The sequence below is a fragment of the Protopterus annectens genome, chromosome 11.part0 (genome assembly GCF_019279795.1).
Source record: "Protopterus annectens isolate FY-2018-M chromosome 11.part0, PAN1.0, whole genome shotgun sequence".
In the NCBI taxonomy this organism is placed as follows: domain Eukaryota; kingdom Metazoa; phylum Chordata; order Ceratodontiformes; family Protopteridae; genus Protopterus; species Protopterus annectens.
Window position 1 is genome coordinate 766,169,263 of NC_056745.1, and position 23,569 is coordinate 766,192,831.

General features: G+C 40.7%; 1 protein-coding gene across 1 annotated transcript in view; it reads left to right on the forward strand.

Moving 5' to 3' along the window:
- Window positions 1-23,569, forward strand: part of OVCH1 (ovochymase 1) — a 675,688-nt gene that overhangs the window by 638,739 nt on the left and 13,380 nt on the right. Inside the window, exon 13 of the mRNA XM_044087248.1 lies at window positions 5,411-5,541. Within this exon, the coding sequence (XP_043943183.1) occupies window positions 5,411-5,541 (131 nt within the window). The remainder of the gene's footprint in view (window positions 1-5,410; window positions 5,542-23,569) is intronic.

Consider the following 23,569-nt stretch of genomic DNA (forward strand, 5'->3'; position numbering starts at 1 on the left):
GGTGGGGTAGCTGTACTCTATAAATCTGAGTTGAATGTCACCATAGATGTTAATACAACCACCTCAGATTAATAACACATAATCTTGCCACCAAATTGCAACGTAATAAAAATAAATGCATTAATATCATCTGTATGTATATTTCCCCAGGTAACAATATATCTACACATGATATTCTGCACTGGCTATCATGTCACTACCCCCAAGAAACCCTACTACTTGGAGACTTTAACATAGATTGGGGCACCTGTTCCTCAGAATCCTCAACCACCCATATTAATCTGCATGCATTTACACAAATTACATGCACCCCTACCAGAATAGGTAAACCCAACCAAAAAGAAAGCATACTTGACTAGGTACTCATAGTCACCCCCAACTGTCCACCTCTGGTACCCTCCTTGATGGTCTAAGCGATCATCTTCTCACATATGTAATTAAGCGCAAAACCATTAATTCCCAACAACCCTATCTCACAAAGATTAGAAACAATAAAAACTTTGACCCTGCCAAATTCCAACAAGAACTAACCTCATGTAATTGGTCTATTCTAAAGCACCTCCCCTTAGAGGAAGCAGTAGCATACTTTAACAACAAATTCCTTGAGATCCTTGATTTGCATGCACCTGTTCGTTCAAAGACAACCAAGGCAAAAACTGCGGCATGGCTTTCTAAAGAGTCTAAACTCAAAATTACCCTTAGAAACAAAGCATGGGCTTTATGGCATTCTTCTAAAGACCCTCAAGATCACATTAAATACAGGAAATCCAGGAACGAAACCAAAAAATCAATTTTACAAGACAAAAAAACAATACTACTGTAATTTACAGAAAGTAAATCAAAATAATCCTCAAGTTTTGGGCAGGTTTAAATAATCTACTACATCCTGGACAAATTTCAACCCCAATCCCTGCTGCTGCTATTGATAAAACCCCTGAAGATGTTTCTGACCGTTTTAACCGATTCTTTACTGAGTCAATTCAAGCCTTAGCTAGCCAACTACCTCCTAGCTTCCCTGGTCGTGAAAGTAGCACCCCTAGAAACCTACTCGCATTCAGCTTCCAACCAGTCGCCACTTCACTTATCCGTACCTTGATCAAAAAATTAAAATCCACTACACTTTCTACTGATCAACTCCCTGCCAAGTAGCTACAAAAATCAGCTGATGCTATTGCTTACCCCGTCTCAATACTAATCAATCGAACCATAGTAGAAGCTAAAATTCCCACCATCTGGAAAATATCCTATGTAATCCCACTTCACAAAGGAGGCAGCTCTACTGAATTCTCCAATTATAGGCCAATAGCTATACTCTCTCCACTTGCAAAGATTATGGAAAAATGTATTCATAGACAACTCATGCACCACCTAATCCAGAATCGCCTTATGGCAGACACTCAGCATGGCTTTCGTCCTCATCACAGCACTACTTCAGCCCTCCTAGCCTTTACCAACACCATAAACCATAATCGCAACAATAATTATATATCCTCAGCCCTCTTCTTGGATCTTTCCGAGGCATTCGATATGGTTGATCACCAGCTTTTAACCACACCCTGCAAACATTCTGTCTAGATACTAGAGCCCTTCAATGGTTTCATTCCTACCTGAATGATCGACAGCAGGCTGTCCTCTGGCAGAACAAACTCTCTAACCTTCTACCTAACACCCTTGGAGTACCACAAGGCTCTATACTAGGGCCCTTGCTGTTCTCCATCTTTATTAACGACCTTTTTACTGTCATCCCAAAAGTCCGCTGTATCCAGTATGCTGATGAGACTACTCTGATTTGCTCAGCCACATCTCCAGTAGAGTTATGGTCAGCTACCCAGACCACCTTTAATACAATAGAAAACTGGCTTTCTGAACGTCGTCTGATCCTAAATCCCAAAAAAAACTAAAATGCTGTTATTTTCACCAACACATAGGTCTACTGCTTTCACCATAAATTCAAATGATGGCACAATAATCTCCCCTGACCCCTCTACAAAACTATTAGTTGTCATCATAGACAATAATCTAAAATTCGACCTACATGTTAACCAAACTATCAAAAACCATCAATATAAAACTAGGGTCACTTTACAGAATAAAAGCCTTCCTAATCCCTCCAGCTAAAATTGCCATAGCTCGCTCTCACCTTCTTTCAACCCTTCTGTATACATCCCCTCTACTCTCGAATTTAAACAAGACTGTCCTTAACAAACACTCAATTTGCTACAACCACATTGCCAGGTTTGGCACTGGGCTGCCTTTTAGGACACATCATTGCATCAATCTAACTCAGCTTGGGTGGCTTGAACTACCCAGCCTAATCCAGTATCACCAACTGATTATGGCCTATAAAATCCTCTATAATCCGGACAATACTCCTGCACTTAAAAATATTATCACCCCTATAACAATCCTAGACCGCTTCGATCCTCTAACAAACTACTAATTCAGACTAGCAAAATTAATAACACTGCCGGTGACTCTCTTTGCAAACTCTGTAAGTAGATCCTGGAACTCTCTTCCAGCTGATATTACCTTACTTTCCACCTTAGGTCAATTTAAAACTAGACTCAAACAACATTTGTCACTTAACTGGCTATGTCAATGTAAGAAGCCTGGGTGACACTCTCTTGAATGTGTAAAAATCTGTTAACCAGTTTACTGTGTAATTTAATTTAATCCTGACTTGCGCTCAGGATTAACTCTAACCTGTGGAACTTGTTTAACTTGCTTACTTATGTAGTCTCTGTAAATAGTCTGTTTGTAATATGTAATGCTGGTATTAGGTAATGCTGTATCTGCTTATCCTTGGAGCTTTTCTCCCCGGGTCACCGCTGAAAATAGACATGCATCCAGTCGGACTATCCCGGTCAACAAATGTAAAATAAAAATAAAATAAATTTATGATGCAGGTGGAATTTTCCAGACTGCAGGTGCAAAGTCAGAGGCAGTTTGTTGCATGGAGCAGAGTTTTTGCACCATAGAATGGCATACAAAGTCCTTTTCAGTTCATAAATTATTGCACAAAGGAAACAAGTCTGTGTGCACAGTTCTGTTCCAGTGCGTAATGAGAGTACCCCAAACGTTTATTTCCTATAGTAATTAAATTGCCCTCAGGTTGTACATAATTAATTTAAAAGCAGTACATCATTGCATGCACTGGTCCCAGTGGAGTCTTAGTTCATCCAGGTGGACAGTGGGAGCAATGATTTCTTCGATGACCCCACACACACACAGTGCTGGTATGTTGCTCAGCAGACAGCACAAATGGCTCCACTGTCTGTCAAGAAAATCCTTTTCAGCACTGGGACTGTGCAGGGGAATCCGCTATCAAACACAAGCATGTGATGCTGGTGAGCTCCCACTGATCGGAGCTTGCATAGCACCAGATCCCCGTATTGGCATAGTATGGTAATGAACCCCATTATACATTCATACATAATAACTTGATGTCTTCATGAATTACGGTTGGGCATGATGCATGGTATAAAACAGCATTTTAAGGTACAGTATGTTTTGTCAAGTGACTACATGTAAGTACATAACAAGGCATGACCTACCATCATACCTCTCAGTTTTCCAGATTTTCACAGAATACCCATTTTTTTTGGCTCATATTTTTGGTCACTAAATTATATACATTTGAGTTTCAGGCTTCAAATCCTTTAGATAATGTATGTTAAAACAAACCCTGTTACTCTATCAACTTTCTAAGTTTACAACAGCAATATTTAAAATGTCCCTGGTTTTGGGCCTTTGTCCCCCCATTTTGTCAGGCTTTGTCCAGATTTCTTGCACTAAATTTGAGAAGTATGCATACCGTTCAGAGTTGCCTTATGTCATTGTACTGTGTAGTGCTGTCATGTTAAATAGTGCTGCCTTTTATCCTAGGCACAGGAACGCCTAGTACATATTGGTGTACTAGGTGTTGCTGTGAACCATGCCATGCAGCCTCTTGTGATTCGTATCTGTGAATCACAGTAGTTTCTTATATATACTGCTCTTGCTTGCTCGCTCTCTGTCATATATATATATATATATATATATGTGCATGTGTGTCTGTCTGTATTTATATAATATTTATATATACATACATACACACGCACGCATACAATTTATATAGATAGATATAGATATGTTTATACATTTGTATTTTTTGCATATCTATTTTTTCGGTTTCTTTTTTTTGCATGCTTAGCTTCTGTTGCCATTGCTGCTTACCCCCATACCCATTATTACCCCTAACGTGGTGCATGCCAGGTGAAGGGAAGGAGAGCAGATTGAGTGTTGGTGCCCGTCCAGTATCCTCCCAGCTCAGGCTGTCATAGGCAGATAGGGAGGAGTTGGAGCCTTTAGTTTGGGTAGAGGAGCAGTGATAGAAGTCATTAGTGTTGCATGTGCCATTATGCATGCTAGGGCATTTTCTAGGCCCTGCACTCAATGTGCTGACTTCAGATTAGTATTCTGAGTCAGGAAATGAGAAGTGGCTGCCTGAGGATGTGCCCACCCTGGGCCTTAGCATGACAATCTGTCCTTGGTCCACACACATACATGCACACTTATGGGGCTGTTCCAAGTCCCAGCTTCTTCCAGGGTTTGAAGGATTCATCCACATCAGCATGGACCCTTTCCCCTCCCAGGGCAGGCATGCCCATTCTCCCTTCCATCTCTGTCAGATGTTTGAGCTGATATAACTAAAAGCCAAGTTATTTTTTTTTAGTATGAAGGAATTCTTATAAAAAGTGAGTCAGTGTACACCATTTTCAACATCCAAAGTGGTTTATATTACACACCCACCTATATGGCTAATCACTGTATGCATTGCTCATATTCATTAATTTTGGATATGACTCTATTACACGTGGACTGTAGTATTTTCATTGATTGATTACAAGACTGTTATGAATTCTTGGATTAAGTGTGGAAGTCTGATTATGCTGTAACCTGCTGATTTTAAGATGTCATGTTGAGTGAAGTAACTTTCATTTTTAGCATCACTTTACTAATAGAATTAAGGCTTTTGCAATACAACATTGCAAATACTTAATATTCAGTAACTCAGACAGTGTATTCCTTTACAATCCACAATTAAAATAAGCATTTACATTGGTGTTTAGAAATTGTTCTATACATGAAATGCTGTTATAAAATCTGGTATGTTAGTCACATCTCTGCATCCATGGCTGAATTGGGGGGGTGCCAGATTTTCTGATTACCTTTCTGGTGATCAATACAATGGGAACAGTTTTATGTATTGTACATTATGTGCTACTGTTAAAATACAAGAATGCTACATAACTGTGCTTAATTTAGAGTATTGGCCTGCTTTTATCTAAACATACCCCAGTATGGCATGCTGGCAAAATGGGAGGCGGGTGTCTGAAAATAATTCTGACTAAGGCTTTATATTTTTTAGATAGGACTCTAACACCAAAGTTGCAACAAGCTGTCGTATGTCTAATGGATTTGGACTCCTGCCAATCATTCTGGGGAGATATAAATGAATCTGTTGTGTGCACAAAAGCTGCTGCAGCATCATCCTGCATGGTACGATTGTTTTTTTTTCCAACTGCAGATTTGAAAACTGTTATTTATATGCTCCTATTGATTATTTGCCATATTAGAAAGGTGGTTAACACACAAGTATACAAGGCAGCAAACCATGGAAATTTAAAAGCATCAGCCTTGCAAACACATTTGTGCTGAATCAGTTGTGTGTTTGGTGAGAGAATGATATTTCAAGTATTTACTACCTGCTCTCTTTGCTCCCCTCAAAAGTCCTGGGACTGCTTGTTTCAAAGACAGACGTAATGAAATAATATAGCAAAACTGTCACTAACACGGGCCCACACTGCATTTTTTTTGATTTTGGTCTTGCTTGTTTAATTTCAATAAATTAAATAGTATTCGCTTTTCTTTACATTTTGCTTTTAATACATATTTTGAAATTCCCTTCAGTACATTAACAATATAACTTTAAGCAAACTTGAAAGTATTTGTTCAGCATACTGAAAGTGAGACTTTCCCGCTTTGCTTAGTTGTACATATTTGCAATAATTGGCAGTTTTCTAGCTTTTTTAACAGTCTTCCTATTGCACGCAACCAATAAAACAGGATACACAGTGTAGTGATATGGGCTAGTGCCACCATAGCCAGATGGAGTTCTGTAATATGTCATTTGAATATCAAACTGATTTATACTAGATGTTTATGTTACAAATGTATTAGCACTGTTTGCCATTTGAAAATCAAAATGTGTTTGTAAAGTTGCTGGTGTTAAAAATGTATCACATCAACAGTGGGTACTGTTAGCAGAGGGCACTGAAAGAGAAGGGGTTAAACAGCTAGCTTACTTCTTTAAGAAAATGAGTGTTAATTGGACCACCTGTTTGGTGCGGAAGTGCTCATCTCACAGCTCTGAATAGGACCAGAGACAGCATGTCTGGAAGTAGCCTTTGTTCATTAGTGCAGTAAAAATAGGGGAAGCCCCAGGCTCTGCCATAAACATTAACAAAACTTTAGAAATTCATCTTATCACATCTATGCTAACATCCTGTCTCAAGCTTCAAAGGAGAATGGTGTGAGAACCTCGAGTCAGGTGACTAAATGTGGTCTTTCTACCAAGCCATCTTGAAAGTTTTGGATAATACAAAGAGAAATTGCTCCGTATTGTGTATTCTGTCTTGAGCCTGACAACAAGAAGGACCATTCAGCACATCTTCTGCCTTGCTTTATTACATAAGCAGGGAATAGTAATTCTCCCAGATTCAGTCAGGAAAATAGTGAAGATTAGATATTGTTTTTCTTTGCCTGAGTCTGTCCATCAATGTTTTCAATATTTCTTGTTTGAACTTTGTGGTTTACTATAAATATGTATTCAGTATTTTCATTTTTCTTTTATTATTTATGATTAAATATAGTTAAAACTTTTATTCTGACTGCTCCTTTTAGAAAGTATTTAACCTTTGAGAGTGCTTATATTTGTTTGGTGACACTGTATGGGCCACTCCTGAAGGCCAAGCTGTCTTGGTCAACTGCTGCCCTTTGTATTAGTATTAATATTACACAGTATAACTGGACACCCTTTAAGGGCCTTAGATTAGCGATTGTGGAGTGTCTGGTGGCTGTAATAACTACCTTGTACTCTGGGCAGAAGGAGGCACAGCAGATAAATTTGTGCCAGCCTTTTCTGGGGAGGGGGGTGTGGGTGGGTGTGTGTGTAAAATCAAATCTCACTGTGTGTGTGTGTGTGTGTGTGTGTGTGTGTGTGTGTGTGTGTGTGTTTGTCAGCTACTTGGAGCAGGGACACGAAGCACTGGTTTCACAGAGAGGGTGCTGGAGGACTTGGCTTGGACACTCATCTGAGGACTTAACCCTGTAGCTGTGCTAGTGGGGAGCCTTATTGGTGCCTTGGAGGGAGACAGATGTGAAGAAATCCAGACCCCAGGCTGACTGCATTCCCTGTGTGCTCTTAAGGGAAATTGTACTTGGTGCAGACAGCTGCATCTGGAAATAGTGTGAGTATCTGTTTCTCTGAAAGTGAATGTTTTCTGCAGGTGTCAGTGGTGAGGATTGAGGCTCCTTGATGCTGGCCCAGAGAGGGGTTGTCACAAACGTCATTGGAACTATGGGAAATTCTGATCATTCAAAAAGGCACTATTGAGGTAAATGGGGTAAAAACTGTAGAACAGCCCAGGAATCGATGGAATATTTTAATGAAATAATTAAAAATACATACACAAACCACTAAAGAATAAAGCACTTGACAGGATCACCACATTTTTTGTCCTCTTAGGACTTCATCATATACAAAAGGGTAGGGGAAAATCAACTTTATCATTTTTATTACAATTCATACTTGTTAATTAAGCAATAAATCAATTAGCTATTTAAAGTAAAGTAAAAGGAGAAGCTGTAGCCTGACGATTAAAACTCTTCTATAAATAATAAAACATAATAAATAAATTCTGTTTAAGATCTTTTACACACAATACTTTCACACACTGAATTAAAGTATCCATGTCAGTTGGACAGCGCAGTGGTGCAGCAGTAACATTGTCGCCTCACAGCAACAGGTTCTCCGGTTTGATTCTCTGCTGGGGGTGTCTTCTGTGTGAGTCTGCATGTCCTCCCTGTGTTCATTTGGGTTTCCTCCAGGTGCTCCGGTTTCCTGCCACGTTACAAAGACATGCGTCTGGAGTGTTTCTCCCTGGGCCACCGATGAAAATTGGCTCGTTGCAAGTTGGATTTTCCCACTTAACAAATGTAAAATAAATAAAAGTATAAACAAATTTTTTAGTACTCGTATGCAAAATGCTAATGCATAAAATCGTGTCTGTCTGTGAGATTAAAAGCTAGTCAGATGTTTCCCTGCAGTGCCCCAACTATGCCATTACATCTGTACAATGAAACGAATGTGTGTAAGTATTAAATCTACCTTTTTATAAATCGCTAACCCAAAAAGTACATAGTTTGACCTGTAAAAAGCATGTTTTCTTAAAACCCATTACCTCTGTTAAAAAAAATCATCATAAAAACAACGTACTAATAAAACACTTCATGGAAATTCTTACCGTAAAGCGTGGCTGATCTAAGTTTTAAAATTGTGCCTTTTTGAATCATTGTTGGTTGCAACGAGCTGAGTCTAGAAGAATTGGCACTGGTAGTCTTTCATGGTGTTAAAATTATGATCATGATGCTTTTTCTTTTATAATCTGTGCAAGTATAAGAACACCTAAAACAAGCATAATTAAATACAGAGTGGAGTGATGAGTAACCGCTAGTTTCCTAAAATAAAGTATAACATTTCCTAAAAAATGAAACACCTTCAGCAAGAGAAATGTATTATATGGCATGCAGAAATCTTAAAATCAGGATAAAGACAAAATGTGCTTATGAAGAAAAATTATCCACTGTATCAGATTCTAAGAATTTTTTTCTTGTGCATTAATCAGAGGATTTGCTCTTGGAAACTCAGTTAGTAGTAGTAACTTAGAAATAGTGAATGCAGTGGGTTATTTCTGTAAAATGGATGATACTAAAGTACATCTTACCTAAAAAAAAAAAAAAAAAAAAAAAAAAAGCGGGATTTTGCTATCCACTAAGTGCTAAGGAAATGGTACCTAACTGTCTCAAAGAGTTAAGAACAATAGTAGCAAGTGTCCTGATTTAATACCTGGAAATGCATCCCTTTGGCACCGAGCTCTCTTACAGCTCCGACTACAATAGATTTAACTCCACTGCTCCCGGTCTCTAAACTTGAGACTTGGATGCAGGGAGACCCCAGACCACGGGCACAATACTCTCCGTCCATAGACCCGTTTCTAGGCCAATTGTTTAGCCCATTCCTAGATCGACCAGACTCCCCATCGGGAGTATCCACTAGATCCACCAGGAGCCTTTCAGACCTTGATGTGGTGCGTCTTGTGGACCAACTGCTGGCAGCCAGGGGGATACCTATGCCTTCCAGGACCCATCCCCCTACAGGATTTGGGTTGATTTCTCCACGGACTCAATCCTATTCTCCTCCTTTGACCACCTTGGTTCCAAAGCCTTCTGTTCTGACTATCTTTTGGAATCCCCTCCCCATCTCAATGCCAGTAGTGAACCTCACTTTGGTTTTGGGACCATCCCTTTGGTCCTCGATTCCTACTGAATCAGTCCATACTCAACCCTGTGATTGGGTTGCGGGCTCTTCGGTTGGTGGCACGGTCCCGAGTGTTTCTTTGGTTCTGTCCTTGGTACCGGGAGCCTTGTCTGCTACAATTCTACTTGAGGCTGCATCCTGGGAAGTGGGTTCGGCGGAGCGGGGTGTGACCCCATTTCCGAGGTTAACCTTCTCGGTTCCGGGCTCCCATCCCTCTTCGGGCAGACCTACTTTCCATGTGATGGAGAGGGCTCTTGCTGCTAGAAGCATTCTGCTGACGTCAGAACCCCAGTTTTCTCCCCCTGAGCTACAGCTGCCACAGACCACCTCCCTGGGAATCCAGGCAAGGAAGCCACAGGATCCCCCTGTACAGGGTGCCCACTCTTCTAAGTCCTCCTCAGAGGAGCCCCCCTGGAAGAGATCATGCAAGAGGATGCATGTAGACTTGCCTGAGGAGTCTCTTACAGAGGACACTGATTTTGATGATGGTGAAGGGTCCCCACAGTCACCTTCTGATGTCTAAGACATCCTTGAAATGCTGAAACAGAGGGGTGACTGAAAGCCCACTATTCCTTCTTCTGAGGAGTCTGTGTTCCTGCAGGCTTTCCATGCCCAGCCTCTTCTACCTCTTGGGTCACCCTGCCTGCAGATGAGCTAGTTCAGCTCGTGGTGCAGCGCGCCTGGAAGAACCCTGACTCTGGTGAGGTGATCCCTCAAAGACCCGACAAGATTCTGTCCCCACTCGAGGAACTCCCACATTGGTTCAGAGGTTTACCAGTCGATGCTATGTTGGTAGTGGCAGTGGCCACTAAAAAGGACCTAGCTGAAGAGAGTCATACAGTCCACCCACCCAGCAGTGAGTCCTGGTCTGTGGAAAGATTGGGGAAACAAGTTTTTGCATCAGCGACCTTTGCCATATGGTCCCTGAACTATTTGGCACATTTTATGTGGCTGCAAAGACACTTGATTCCCGAACTCTCTGGAACACTCACAGGACAGGTGTCTGACGAGATGAGGGACAAAGTTGCCTCTCAGCTTGCATCCCTGGAATAGAGCTCCACTTTATCCATGAGGTTGCTTTCACATGCTTCCAAAGGAGCAGTGCATTTAGGCATAGTTATGAGGCATCACGCCTGGATGTGCATTTGTGACCTTGCGGACCCCTTCAAGTCTTCCTTCTTGAATGCTCCCATCAAAGCATCTTTCCTGTTTGGCTCCAAGGTAAAGGACACTCTGGCCAGGTGTGAGCAGGATGGTAAGACCCTGTCTGCTTTAGGCCTATGTTTTTCCAATCCTCAACATTCTTTCTGCAGGAACCAGAGGAGTGGGAAGATGTGGCACAAAAAATATCAGGGTCCTTTCCATGCCACGTGTGGTGGTGATACCCCCAAGAGCAGAGGGGGTAACAATTCTGGAAGGGACCCCCCTTTCGAGGCAGAGGGGATCCACACAACCAAGGCCCCAGGGACGACTCCTCTGGACAGCCTTACCAGCACTCCTGAAGACTGGCCTGATTGCTTGCCTCTGAAAGCAGTCTGGGGTTTTCTCTCTCTGCACCAAGCTTCCTAGCACTCTGTCACCACTGATCGTTGGGTGCAGAACATCATTACCAGAGGTTACACCATTCCACTCGTATCTTATCCAAAACTTCCCAACATTCCACCCAGTCAGAGGGAGAAAGCAGCTTCAGAAGTAAGAAAGCTGTATCAAAAAGAGCCATCCAACTAGTCCCACCAGGCCAATGCAGATCCGGATTTTACTCGAGATTCTTTTTGGTGCCAAAAAAAAAAACAGGGGACTGGAGACCTATTCTGGATCTTGGCAGTTTGAACAAACGTGTCGCCCAAACCAAATTCCGGATGGTCACGGTTAAGTCCATCCTCCCTTTTCTCAGGGAGGGCGAGTGGATGTGCTCGATAGATCTCCGGGATGCGTATTATCACATCAAAATGGACAAATGCTCCAGGAGTCTGCTTCACTTCTGGCTAGAAGCCAATCATTACTAGTTTTGCACCCTGCCATTCGGTCTCTCTACAGCCCCCAGAGTGTTCACAAAGTGCATGACAGTGGTCACAGCTCACTTGAGACTGCAAGGATTCCGGGTCTTTCCGTATTTGGACAATTGGCTCCTTACTGCCCCCACCAAGCATCTTTTGGTAACAGCTCTGCAGTACACCCTTTCTCTGGCAGAAATTTTGGGTGTAACTGTGCACTGGGAGAAATCCAACCTTTCTCCAGCCCAGCAGATAGAATTCATCGGGGCAGTCTTCGACACTCGATCCTGTCTGTCTGGTGTCACTCCCAGCTCACAGACTCAAGAGGTTGACACTTCAGCTCCGGGTGATATGTCAAAACAAAGTCTCAATGAGAGCGGTTCTTCAGGTCCTAGGATCCATGGCAACCTCCATACCAATAGTGCCTCTTGCAAAGCTGCATATGTGAATCCTCCAATGGCTTCTTCTGTCTGTGGTTCCTGAACCATCACCCCCTATTTTTTTCAGATTCGGATAACCAGCTCTTGCAAACAAAACCACCTTTGCTGGATGAGGCCAGACACAGACCTTTGGAGCCGCCCATTCCAACCCAAGGCCATTGACCACAGATGCTTCTTTGATAGGGTGTGAGGGCCATTTCTAGGGAAAGATGGTCCAAGGCGCATGATCCATGCTGGAGACCAACCTGCTTATCAATATTCTAGAACTGAGAGCGGTGCTGTTAGCATTGCAAGTATTCCGTCTTGTCCTCCCCTCTGGAACAATTGCAATTCAGTCAGACAATATGTCAGTAGTCTGGTATATCAACAAGCAAGGAGAAACCAAATGCTACCCCCTGTGTCGAGAGGCCATGAGATTTTGGCAATGTGCAACAGATTCCAACCACTTTCTGATAGCAACATATATCCTGGGGAGCTTCAACATGATTGCGGACAAGCTGAGCAGATGTATTCTCTTGCCCCACGAGCGTTCTCTCAATCCCAGAGTAGCGGCAGAAATTTTCAGCCGTTGGGGCCAGCCTTGCTGGAACCTCTTTGCCTCCCCTTCAAACAACAAATGCAGCAGCTATTCTGCCCTATTCCCCGCAAAGGGGGAGTGCTGGAGGGATGCTCTGATTCACACTTGGTCCACGGAACTTCTCTATGCCTATCCCTCTATTCCTCTGATTCCACAGTTAATAAAGAAAGCCATTCGGTTGAAATGCAAGGTGATCCTCATAGCCCCATTTTTGCCTTGACAAGTTTGGTTCCCCGTCCTTTGGCCTTATCTGTTGTAACCACCGTAGATTCTGGATCCTGTTCCAGATCTGAATCTCTCATCCCCAAGGGTTGACCCATCCAAATCTGTCCAGTCTCAAGCTGACAGCTTAGTTTCTCCACTTCTGCTAGTTACCAGTCAGGGTGACCTCCCCTCTCCTGTTTGCAATATCGTTCTGGCTTCTCTCATACCATCCACCAGAAGACTGTAATGGGACAGATGGAAAAGGTTCTCTATTTGGTCAAAGGAAAGGATGCTAGACCCGTATTCGGCTCCAGTTACAGCAGTCTTACAATATCTGTCTAAATTTTTTTGAAGATGGAGCCGCAGCCCCTACCATAAGAGTACATCTGGTGGGGATTTCAGATTATCATAATGGACTGGATGGTACACCACTCGTATTACTGCGTTTGTGTAACTTTTCTTAAAGGAGTATCTCACATTATACCTCCAATCAGACAGTCATGGAACCTCGTGTTAGTTCACTAGTCTTTGACTCAACCCCCCCTTTGAACCCACAATGAATTGTGATCTCAAATTCTTGTCATGGAAATCTCTCTCCTTGGTAGCCATCACATCAGCCAGACGAGTTTGAGTTGCAGGCCTTGTGCACCAAAAGACCCTACCTAATCTTTCATAAGGACAGAGTATCACTCCAGATGAACCCATGGTTTTCCATAAATCAGTCTATTGATCTTACAGTATGTTTCCCAAACTTTTCTAATAAAGGAGAATACTGCCTACATTCCTTGGATGTACACAGGCAATTGTGATTCTATTTAGACAGAACCAAAACAATACGCAAGACTACTGTTCATTTCCTTTTCTGGGTCTAGAATGGGAAACTCAGTCACCAAGGTCACTTTATCAAAATGGCTAAGGGACTGCATATGTTTCATTTATTCATTTTCGAAAGAACCTATGCCACAGAATATTAAAGCCCATTCCACCAGATCTATGGCAACTTCTGTAGCCTTCCATTGCAGGGCTTCTATGGATGACATTTGCATAGCAGCCACTTGGGCCAAACCTCACACTTTTCAGTCATTACAAATTGGATGTGGTCTCCAGAGGGAGAGCTGCCCTCGGCTCAGTGGTTCTCCGGAATGTTCTTCCATAAGGGCCACCCAAGGATAAGGTAGCTGGGGATTCTGTCCCATCGGTGATGAATGAAAGAAGATGAACATCATCAGATAAAGAAGTTAAGTCTTACCATAACATTCCATCTGTGTTGTTCATCTTCTTTCATTCATCATTTCCCACCCTCCCTCCCCAAATGCTCCTGGCGGATACTTTGGGTCCAAGTGGTGTCTTACGGCATTTGCGCAGAAATGGCCTCTGCTTTACTTGTACAACATGGGCAAACTTGATCTGAGGTAACAGGGAGAAGGGCATTGTTTGGTATAAGCTTAGCTCGAGAGTTTGTTGGCTGGTGTGAGCTTTGGTACTAGGCTGATTCTGTTCCGAGGGCTCGGAGCCAAAACCATCAGTGATGAATGAAAGAAGATGAACAACACAGATGGAACGTTATGGTAAGAGATAACTACTTTTTTTGATCAACATGTTTCTCTTGTAAGTCTTTCTGTATTGCACAGCTTATAAACAAAGGGATTGTGTCTAGATTTTGGGATGTCATTGTCCCCTTTTACTCAGCCCTCATTAGGCCAGTTATTGAACATAAATGCCCCTTTTGGCATGTATATGTCCAGACACATACGACAACTAGAATTCCCAAAGAGATGCCTTACTAAAAAATTGCAAAGCCTAAATAGCTTGTCCTATATGGACTGAATCAAAGGCTGTCACTATACTTTGTGTTCTACAGACTGATAAGAGTTGTCCTCTGTCTACCATACATACAAGGCATCCTCTTACCAAATAGTGATGGATTTACTGTACATCAGCAAATCAAAATGCATCAGAAATACTCTGTCTAGGAATCTAAACTTCAACAGAATGGTTTGGAGGAACAGGTACATCTTGCAGAAGATGCCACTGCTCTGGAACAGACTCCCCGTCCACATAAAACAAAGTTCTTTCCTGTCTGTATTCAAGAGCAACCTAGATCTACAGATAAGAGAGAAAAGTTACCCCAGGATGGTCCCCTGTACTACTAATGGACAGAGGCAGCTCTTAAGTGCTTTTTTATATGAATGGGTCCCTTCAAATTATATGTGGTATGATCCCAGTTATTCTCATTAGGGGTATTCTATAATTATTGACCATGGGGATAGGATAGGTTAATTCAAGCATAAAAAGGGAAATTGTCTAGGCTTAAAATGGCTTGCAGGCAGCTAGCCTTATACTGAACTATGAACCTATAAAAATGTGAAAAATTATATCTGTTGTAAAACTGAACTTAACATAACTACCAAAAGAAATGTATTACACAGTCCCTAGTCAGACCTGGGATTAAACAACTTTTAGGTATCAAGAAAAGTGCATCTTTGCAAACGTTTAAAATAAACTTGGATAAGTGGATTGGTAATAAAGTATATTCCTTAAAAGTGGGGTCTGTGTCTCAAGTAAGGCCTTTGGGCCACTGCAGTCATACCAAACTAGGAAGCATTCTTCATTAACTTAACCCATACCCATCCAATAAGAATGGTTTTATTGAGAGAACAAGACCATAGCTTGTCAGTATACAGATGCCACCTTGCTTATTAACCTATGATCTATATTTTCTTGATATGTTATTTCTCTTGCCCAAGCACGTTTATCATTTGTTGTATATCATCACCGCTTGCATGTCTTTATAACATGACATTTCTTTAGGACTGCTTGTCAATATGCAGATGTTAATATTCATGACTCCAGACAGAAAAGCTGGCAAAAAAAATGAGAGATATGGACATTTCTTATGCCATCCTGTGTATGTGTAGCTTCATATCTATACTTTCTCCCAATATCACTGTAAAACAAAATGTTTACATAACGTTTCACAAGCCACCTTCAATACCTCAGAGACTATACATCACTCAATACAATTCCTTTTGCAATCAGTCAGCTAAATATGCCTTTTTGGTGTAAGTATTTTCAGTTAAACATACAGGTTCTAATTATACATTAGCTTCGACTTGCTCATGTTATGTATACCAAGACTGGTCTGATGCACCTCATATCAATTCCTCCAGTTCTTCACTGCAGCACTACAAAGCTGAACCAGTCATCCATTACTCCTAATGCAAAACACATTCCATTAGCAACACTGCAGATGCACACAGACTGCTTACTCACAGCAACACCAAAAGGTTATAGCAGTTCTCCATTATTCTTTATCTGATAAAAATAACATTAACAATAGTAAGAACACACAGAAACTGCTTACATGGGGGAGCAATGCCTCCCATATCTCTTACCAATACACACTTAATGTCCCAGCCTAACAACTACAACCAAAGGGGTAATACCCAATACTGTGCTACAGTGAGGTCTGCGAGTCAACTGTGGCACTAGGCAACTAATTGGAATGCTAACAGATTGTGACACCTCTTACCTACTGCCAATGGGTGCATTCAACCAACAGCATAGTAGCGCACACACACACACACACACACACACACACACACACACACACTGACCCTGTACTTCTGATGTAAACATCAGTAAAGAAGCACTCTAGTTTTCTAGTCTGGAACACATCTTTGCACACACATGTACGCAATGTTTACTTATGAGGCTAATAATTCTTTAAAGAAGCATTCATGATACCCTTCCAGTCGAAAACATGGCTGTGGCAACACACATCACTGAACCATTGACAGGCCATATTTCCCTTTCCATATGACAGTTTTCAAAAAGTAAATTAAGTATACAAATTCAGGGAGTGCTAATAGGAGACTGATTAAAAAAAAACACACACACACTAATGCCATTTTTCTCTCAAGGATTTCACTGCTTCTTTGGTACAATCATCAGGGCAGCATCATCTGTCCTGGGGTTGATTTCCTCATCCTCTATTTGCTGAACTATGTGACATCTGAGTAAGTCACTTAATAAAACAGTGCTCCTAGGCTGAGTCTAAAAAGGTCTGTGTGGATCAGTGCTGTATACCAGTTAACAGATACAAGTCCGTAAACACTCTGTCCCTTTTCTCCACAATTGATCCATATCAGTGATTCCATCCCATAGATCACATAAATGAACAGAAATGCTTCTGTTTTCATTTATACCCTGTTTAGCTGTAAGACCAGTTTTTCAGTCCTTAGGGGTTTCAGTGCAGCACTGTGCTGAAATGAACATAATTTTCATGTCAAACTGACAACTGCAGATATGTATGTGATTGTTTGAAAAAAATGCTGTTCCTGAATGCATTTTAGTACACCAGGACAAGCAAGTCTTCCAACTCATTAACTAAGGGCAAAAGACTGGAACATAAATAGTCAAGTCAATCAAATAATACATTAACCCTGAATCAAATTAAAGAAAAACAGAGAAACTGCTATATAAACAAAAAAAAGAGCCCCCCAAGAAATGGTCTACTCAAGTAAAAACATTCGTAACAGACCAAAACGAATGCAGCACTTAAAAGTGGTGAAAGCGAAGTCATAAAGAATGATGCTCGAGACAAGCCAAGAATGCAAAATGCTGAGATGTATTTATAGAACTTGGAAGCAGTCACAACACAGTGTGCAGCAGAAGTAATGACAAATTGTTTGTTTCACTGTACTGCAGTCTGCACACAACTCTGAGTAGACAGCAAAAATATAAAGGCAGTAACAGGATGTTCACCTACATTGTGTACTTATGCACCTGACACTAGCAGTACCATCTGGAATTCCACAGCAGAATGCAAACCCATCCCAGTCCGTCCCCCCGTAAATATCATCAAGGCAGTAACAGGATGTTCACCTACATTGTGTACTTATGCACCTGACACTAACAGTACCATGTGGAATTTCACAGCAGGATGCAAACCCCTCACAGTCCGTCCCCCTGTAAATATCAAGGCAGTAACAGGATGTTCACCTACAGTGTGTACTTATCCACCTGATACTAACAGTACCATATGGAATTTCACAGCAGGATGCAAACCCCTCATGGTCGCCCCCATCTACAAGTGAGTCAATAGTTGTACAAGTGATAGGCTCCTTCTAAATGCACTGGATAAATATCTTCTAAATGCACTGGGGAAATATCCAAAACAGATAGCATGCTCTTATTATTTATTTTTTTTTATTTTACATTTGTTGACCGGGCTAGTCTAGCTGGAGATATTTCCATTTTCAGTAGAGGCCCGGGGAGAAAAGCTCCACTTACTTAATAATAATAATATATAAAAAAGCAAATAATAAGCAATGCCACATACATTAGGAAGGAATTAACGTAACATTTTAAAGTAAACCATTGGTATAAAAATGTGGAAGATAACATTTACAACATTTATTGGCAGAGTAATAATGTAAAGGAAGAGAGAGAAGATAGGTTACAGGCTAGTAGTAGAGTATTAGTCAGGGTTGCAGCAAGGGCATAACCATTGAAGTTTTAGGTGATTTTTAAGATTAAGTTTGAAGAGGGGAAAAGAGGAAATAGAGGTAAGGTTGGGTGGCAGCATGTTCCATTGCTTACCTGTGGTGGTGGAGAACAAGGAGTCACCAGCTAAGTTGTTAGATTTGGGTATATAAGCTAGGAGTTTATTAGAGGAGCGTAGGGAATGAAGATTGTTATAGGGTGTGATAAGATTGTTTAGTGTAGGTGTGTTGTTAGGAAGGTAGAAGATTTTGTGAGCAGTTGTTAGTTGTGAGAATAGCAGCATTTTGCAGTTCAAGCCAGTCTAGCTGGTGTAGGTTAATGCAGTGATGGGTTCTATAGGGCTTACCAGTTACAAACCTTGCAATACTGTTGTAGGCTTTGGTAAGTTTGTTGAGATTGTTTTGCTTTAAATTGGTGTAAATGGGAGAAGCATAGAGGAGGGTAAAGAGTAAATGAGAGTGGGCCACGGTAGTTCTTGCTTTTGGGGTGAGGAAGGGTCTTATCCTATACAAGGAGCCTAATTTTCTGTTAACGGACTTAATGGTGTTATTAATATGATTGTCAAAAGTGAGTTTATTGTCTATTGTAACTCCTAATAACTTGCAGGTCAGATCAGGTGATATAAGGGTTCCATTACTAGCTAGTATGGAGAACTGTATGGGAGGGGTCTTGTTGTTGGGAGTAATCAGAAGTAATTTGGTTTTTTTGGCATTCAAGAGTAAGCACCGGTTATTGAACCATGTTTCAACTATGGAGAAGACAGTTTGGCTTAGAGATTTCAGCTCAGGAAGAGACTTAGCACAACAGATGATAGTAGAATCATCAGCATACTGTATGCAGGTGGATTGAGGAATAGCTACATGAAGATCATTTATGAACAGAGAGAAGAGAAGGGGTCCTAGAATAGAGCCTTGAGGAACTCCTAGTAAGACAGGGAGATATGAAGACAAGTGATTTTGCCACAAAACAGCTTGTTTACGGTTGCTGAGGTAAGACTTGAACCAAAGGATAGAATTAGAATCCAGAGAGAGGGATTGTAGGGTATTTATAAGTAGGGAGTGATTGACCATATCAAAGGCTTTTGACAGGTCAATGAAGAGTGCAGATGAGAGGTAGTTATTGTTCCGATTGGTGTTAATAGTATTGGTGAAAGATAGAAGGGCAGTGGTGGTGCTGTGAAAGGGTCTAAAGCCATGTTGGCAGCTGGCCAGGATGTTATTTTTAGTAAGGTAGTCTATTAGCTGATGATGGATACATTTCTCCATGATCTTAGCTAGGGGTGAGAGTAGTGCTATGGGCCTATAGTTGGAGTACTCATTAGAGTTTCCTCCTTTATGTAAGGGAATGATGTGTGAGATTTTCCAAAGATTGGGGATAGTGCTTTCAGAGATGGTACGGTTAATGAGAATAGCTACAGGATGAGCAATTGCTCTGGATGCAAGTTGCAGGTATTCTGCTGGAAGGTTGTCATCAGAGGGTGTACAGGGTTTTAGCTTGTGAATTAGTTTCTGGATAAAGGATATTGAGATGGGTTTTATCTTGAAAGTAGGAAGATTGTCATGCTGGGAATTAGGTAGGTTAGTGTCTGTAGAAGTTAGCTGTGTGGCCAGGGTTTGAATGGTCTCTGTAAAATAGGTATTGAAGGCATTGGCAATTTCTAGATTGTTTTTGTTTTCTGACTCTAGGGGTGGAGGGGTACTAGAGTGGCCGGGCTGTAGAAGGTTATTAATGGCAGTCCAAAATTTTTGTGGATTCTTAGAGTGAGATTGTTGAAGTTTACTGTAATAGGCTTGTTTGTCAGAGAGAATGGCTTTTTTAGTAGTATTACGAAGTTGTCTAAAGTTTAGGTGTTCTGAGACATCTTTAGTTGCTCTCCATTTAGCCCATGATTTGTTTCTTATAAGTATTTTTGTTTTGTGTCTTTTGAGAGCCAGGGAGCAGATTTGAACTTTATCCTAATAGATCTTTTGGGTGCGTGGGTATCTAGTATTGTTAAGAATTTGTGGTTAAAGTAGCTGACAGCTTCATCTAGTGGGAGGATTTTTAGGGGACTCCAGTTGCAGGCATTTAGTTCCATTTGAAATAAGTCAGGATTAAAATGTTTCTTAGTTCTGGCAGTAATAAACTTGGGAGGTTTGTTTATGTCATTTTGTGCCTGATGATATATGTGGGCAAGTGGTCGCTGATATCATCTGGCAGGGTTCCTACTTGATAGTTTTCTCTTTGTTTATTGACTAGAATCCAGTCTAGGATGGTCTCTTTGTTGTTGGGTTTGTTGATTCTAGTAGTCGAGGTAATAGTTTGTTTAAAGTTATGTAGGTTGATATAAGAAGAGGGATTATTATTGTTGATACTATACCAGTCAGTGTTGAGGTCTCCTAGAATAATAGTTTCTTGTGGGTATGTTGAGGAAATCCAGGACAGGGTATCTTCTATATTAGTAATGTTGTGGCCAGGGGTAGGTAGATGCAGAATATGTATATAGCTTTGTTGGAGTTGATTTGAAATTTAGAGATCAAGATTTCAGCTGAGTTATCTTGGGTTGGGTTATGGGGTATAGAGGATATAAGAAGATTGTTTTTAAAGAGTAAGGCCACTCCACCTCCTTTACCCTTTAATCTGTCATTTCTTAGTATGTTATATCCTGGTGGGGTAATTTCATTGTCAGAGGTCGTAGGTTTTAACCAAGTTTCTGTGAGGCAGAAAATATCAAATGAGTAAGTACTGAGAAGGGCATGGAGATTAGTTATTTTGTTATTTAAGCTTCGAATGTTAAGATGTCCAATTTTTAAGGAGTTAGGAAAATTAAGTAGGGTATCAGGGGAGTTGGGTGGAGAGTGTGTAGTAGATGGAAAGTTAGGTTTAGGTGGGCCAGGGTTAGGTGGATGTCACCAGCTTGTAAGGAGGAATATTTGAGAGCAAGTATGTGGCTGTGATTAAGGATGGGTAGGATTTTTAATTTTTTTGCTACAGGGTGATTCAGTTTTATGGGAGTAAGTCTGTGATATTTAGCTTGTAGGTAGTTGGAGGTGGAGGTGATATTGATGTGGGCTTGGGCTAGTGGGTTGTTAAGGGTAAGCGTTTGTTTTTGTGAGTAGTTATGCAGGTAGAGGTTTTTTATTTCAAATAAGGTGATTAGGTAAGTGGTGGTAAGGAGTACTGCAAATGAAGTTAAGAGTATAGCCTTTTGTAGGGTGTGTCTGGAAATAGTTATCATGATTCAATGTGAGTAGAGTAGATTTGGAGCTAGTATATAAATAGGCAAGATATCAAAAGTAGAGAGACTTGGAGTGAGGTTATGTCAAAGTGCCTGAAGTGGAAAGGAGTATAGAGCAGGTGATGCTGTGGAGGGAAAGAGAGTATTTGAGAGCAGCTGTTGGGATTCTATGTGAACTGGTAAAGGTTAGTTTATGAGGTAGAGTATAGTAGAGATTGGAGAGTAGGAAGTGAAAAGCTGTGATAATATAGGTTAGCTCATTTTAGAACTTCTGTTATCAGCAGTCCCTGGCCCTATATGTCTAACCTACAGATTTTTTATAAAATAGGAAGTCTATGTAATGCCTTGTTTTACACTCATTGCATTGAAAAGAATGTGAAATAAGGCATCAAGGAAGGTTTTTATATGACACTTTAGCGGGCCTTGTTGAGGTATTTTTTCACACATTTGCATCTCCCAGTCTTCAGTACTTACATACACCATTAGAGTGCCAAGGTGTGTGACTGGACAGTAAAAGTATGGATACAGTGAATGTCTCCAGAATGAAACAAGAAAAGAAGTATTTTTAAATATTGTACAACTGTATAAACACATTTAATTTTGCAGATTCAGCTGTTTTAATAAATGAAGGCTAGAACAGTACTTGGACAGTGTCTGAATAGGTAATTTACTTATCTAAAGCACACAGGAAAGGGGATGGTGAAGCATAAAATTATTTTTTTTCTTTAAAAACATTTATGGACATACTATTATTATTTTATTATGTAGATGTATTGTCATGTTATACAGATGCATACCATATACTAATGTATATGTGTATATATATGTATATATATGTATATATATATATATATATATATATATATATATATATATATATATATACACATATATATATATATATACACACACACACACTAGTTTTAGGTGTGTATTTCTACTACTGGTCAAAGAATAACTAGCTAAATACAATAACATGCATACTCATCACAAGATTATAGGGAAGTTTCCTGTTCAGCCGAGTATACTCTCTTATAGGCATCATGGGTCTTTATCACATCATCGAATCTCACTTTAACAAATGGCTGTTCGTTGAACAACTAATCATCAATGCCACTAATCAGTCAACAGTGAAAAGTTTCCAAGGGCAAACCAATGGTAGTCCACCCTAGTGATTGTAAACAAAAGAAAACGTAACACCAGCACACGTGGGAGCCATGCCCCCCCACACCCCCTAACTAAATATTCCAACTTCAAGATCGCACCACAGCTGGGGAAAAGGGCAAATTCCAGATCATGGCCAACAGTTGGTTTGCTCAAGGAAATGTTTTGCTGAAAAGTTTGTTCGTTGATTAGTGACTTTGATGATTAGGTGTTCAACGAGCCGTTTTCTGAAGTGAGATTCGATGATGTGATATAGACCCAACCAAGATGGCAACTCAGCTTTTGAGCAGGATATATTTGTTTTGGAAGCAACATGTTTATCAGAGTTGCAATGTTAGTGATGCAACAGGTAGAGCACTCGCCTTGGGTGCACAACACTGAGTTCTGTTGCAGCAGTGCAGCATATGGGGGGGGGGTGCCACACTTGAGTGTGTCATTTTTTGGATGAGATATTAAACTGAGGTCCCATGTGCTTGAGTTGCTGGTAGGCTGAGATGGATGTAAAAGATCCCATGGCACCTATCGAAAAGAGTAGGTGGTCCTTTGTTTATATACAAAAAAAAGCACTCCTATCTACAACATATTTTCAAATATTTACAAATGTACAAATATGTAGCTATGCATATATAGCTAGACAAATATATTAACACATATTCATAATTTTCCCTACAATCATACTAAATTTTCATCCCCGTTAGAACACCACTCCTTGTTCTATAACCACCATCTGATTTTACTTAATATTATTGCTAAAATCCATTACCATTACACATAATTTCATTCCATATGACATAAATAATGCATCTATTCTTAACATACTCTTCA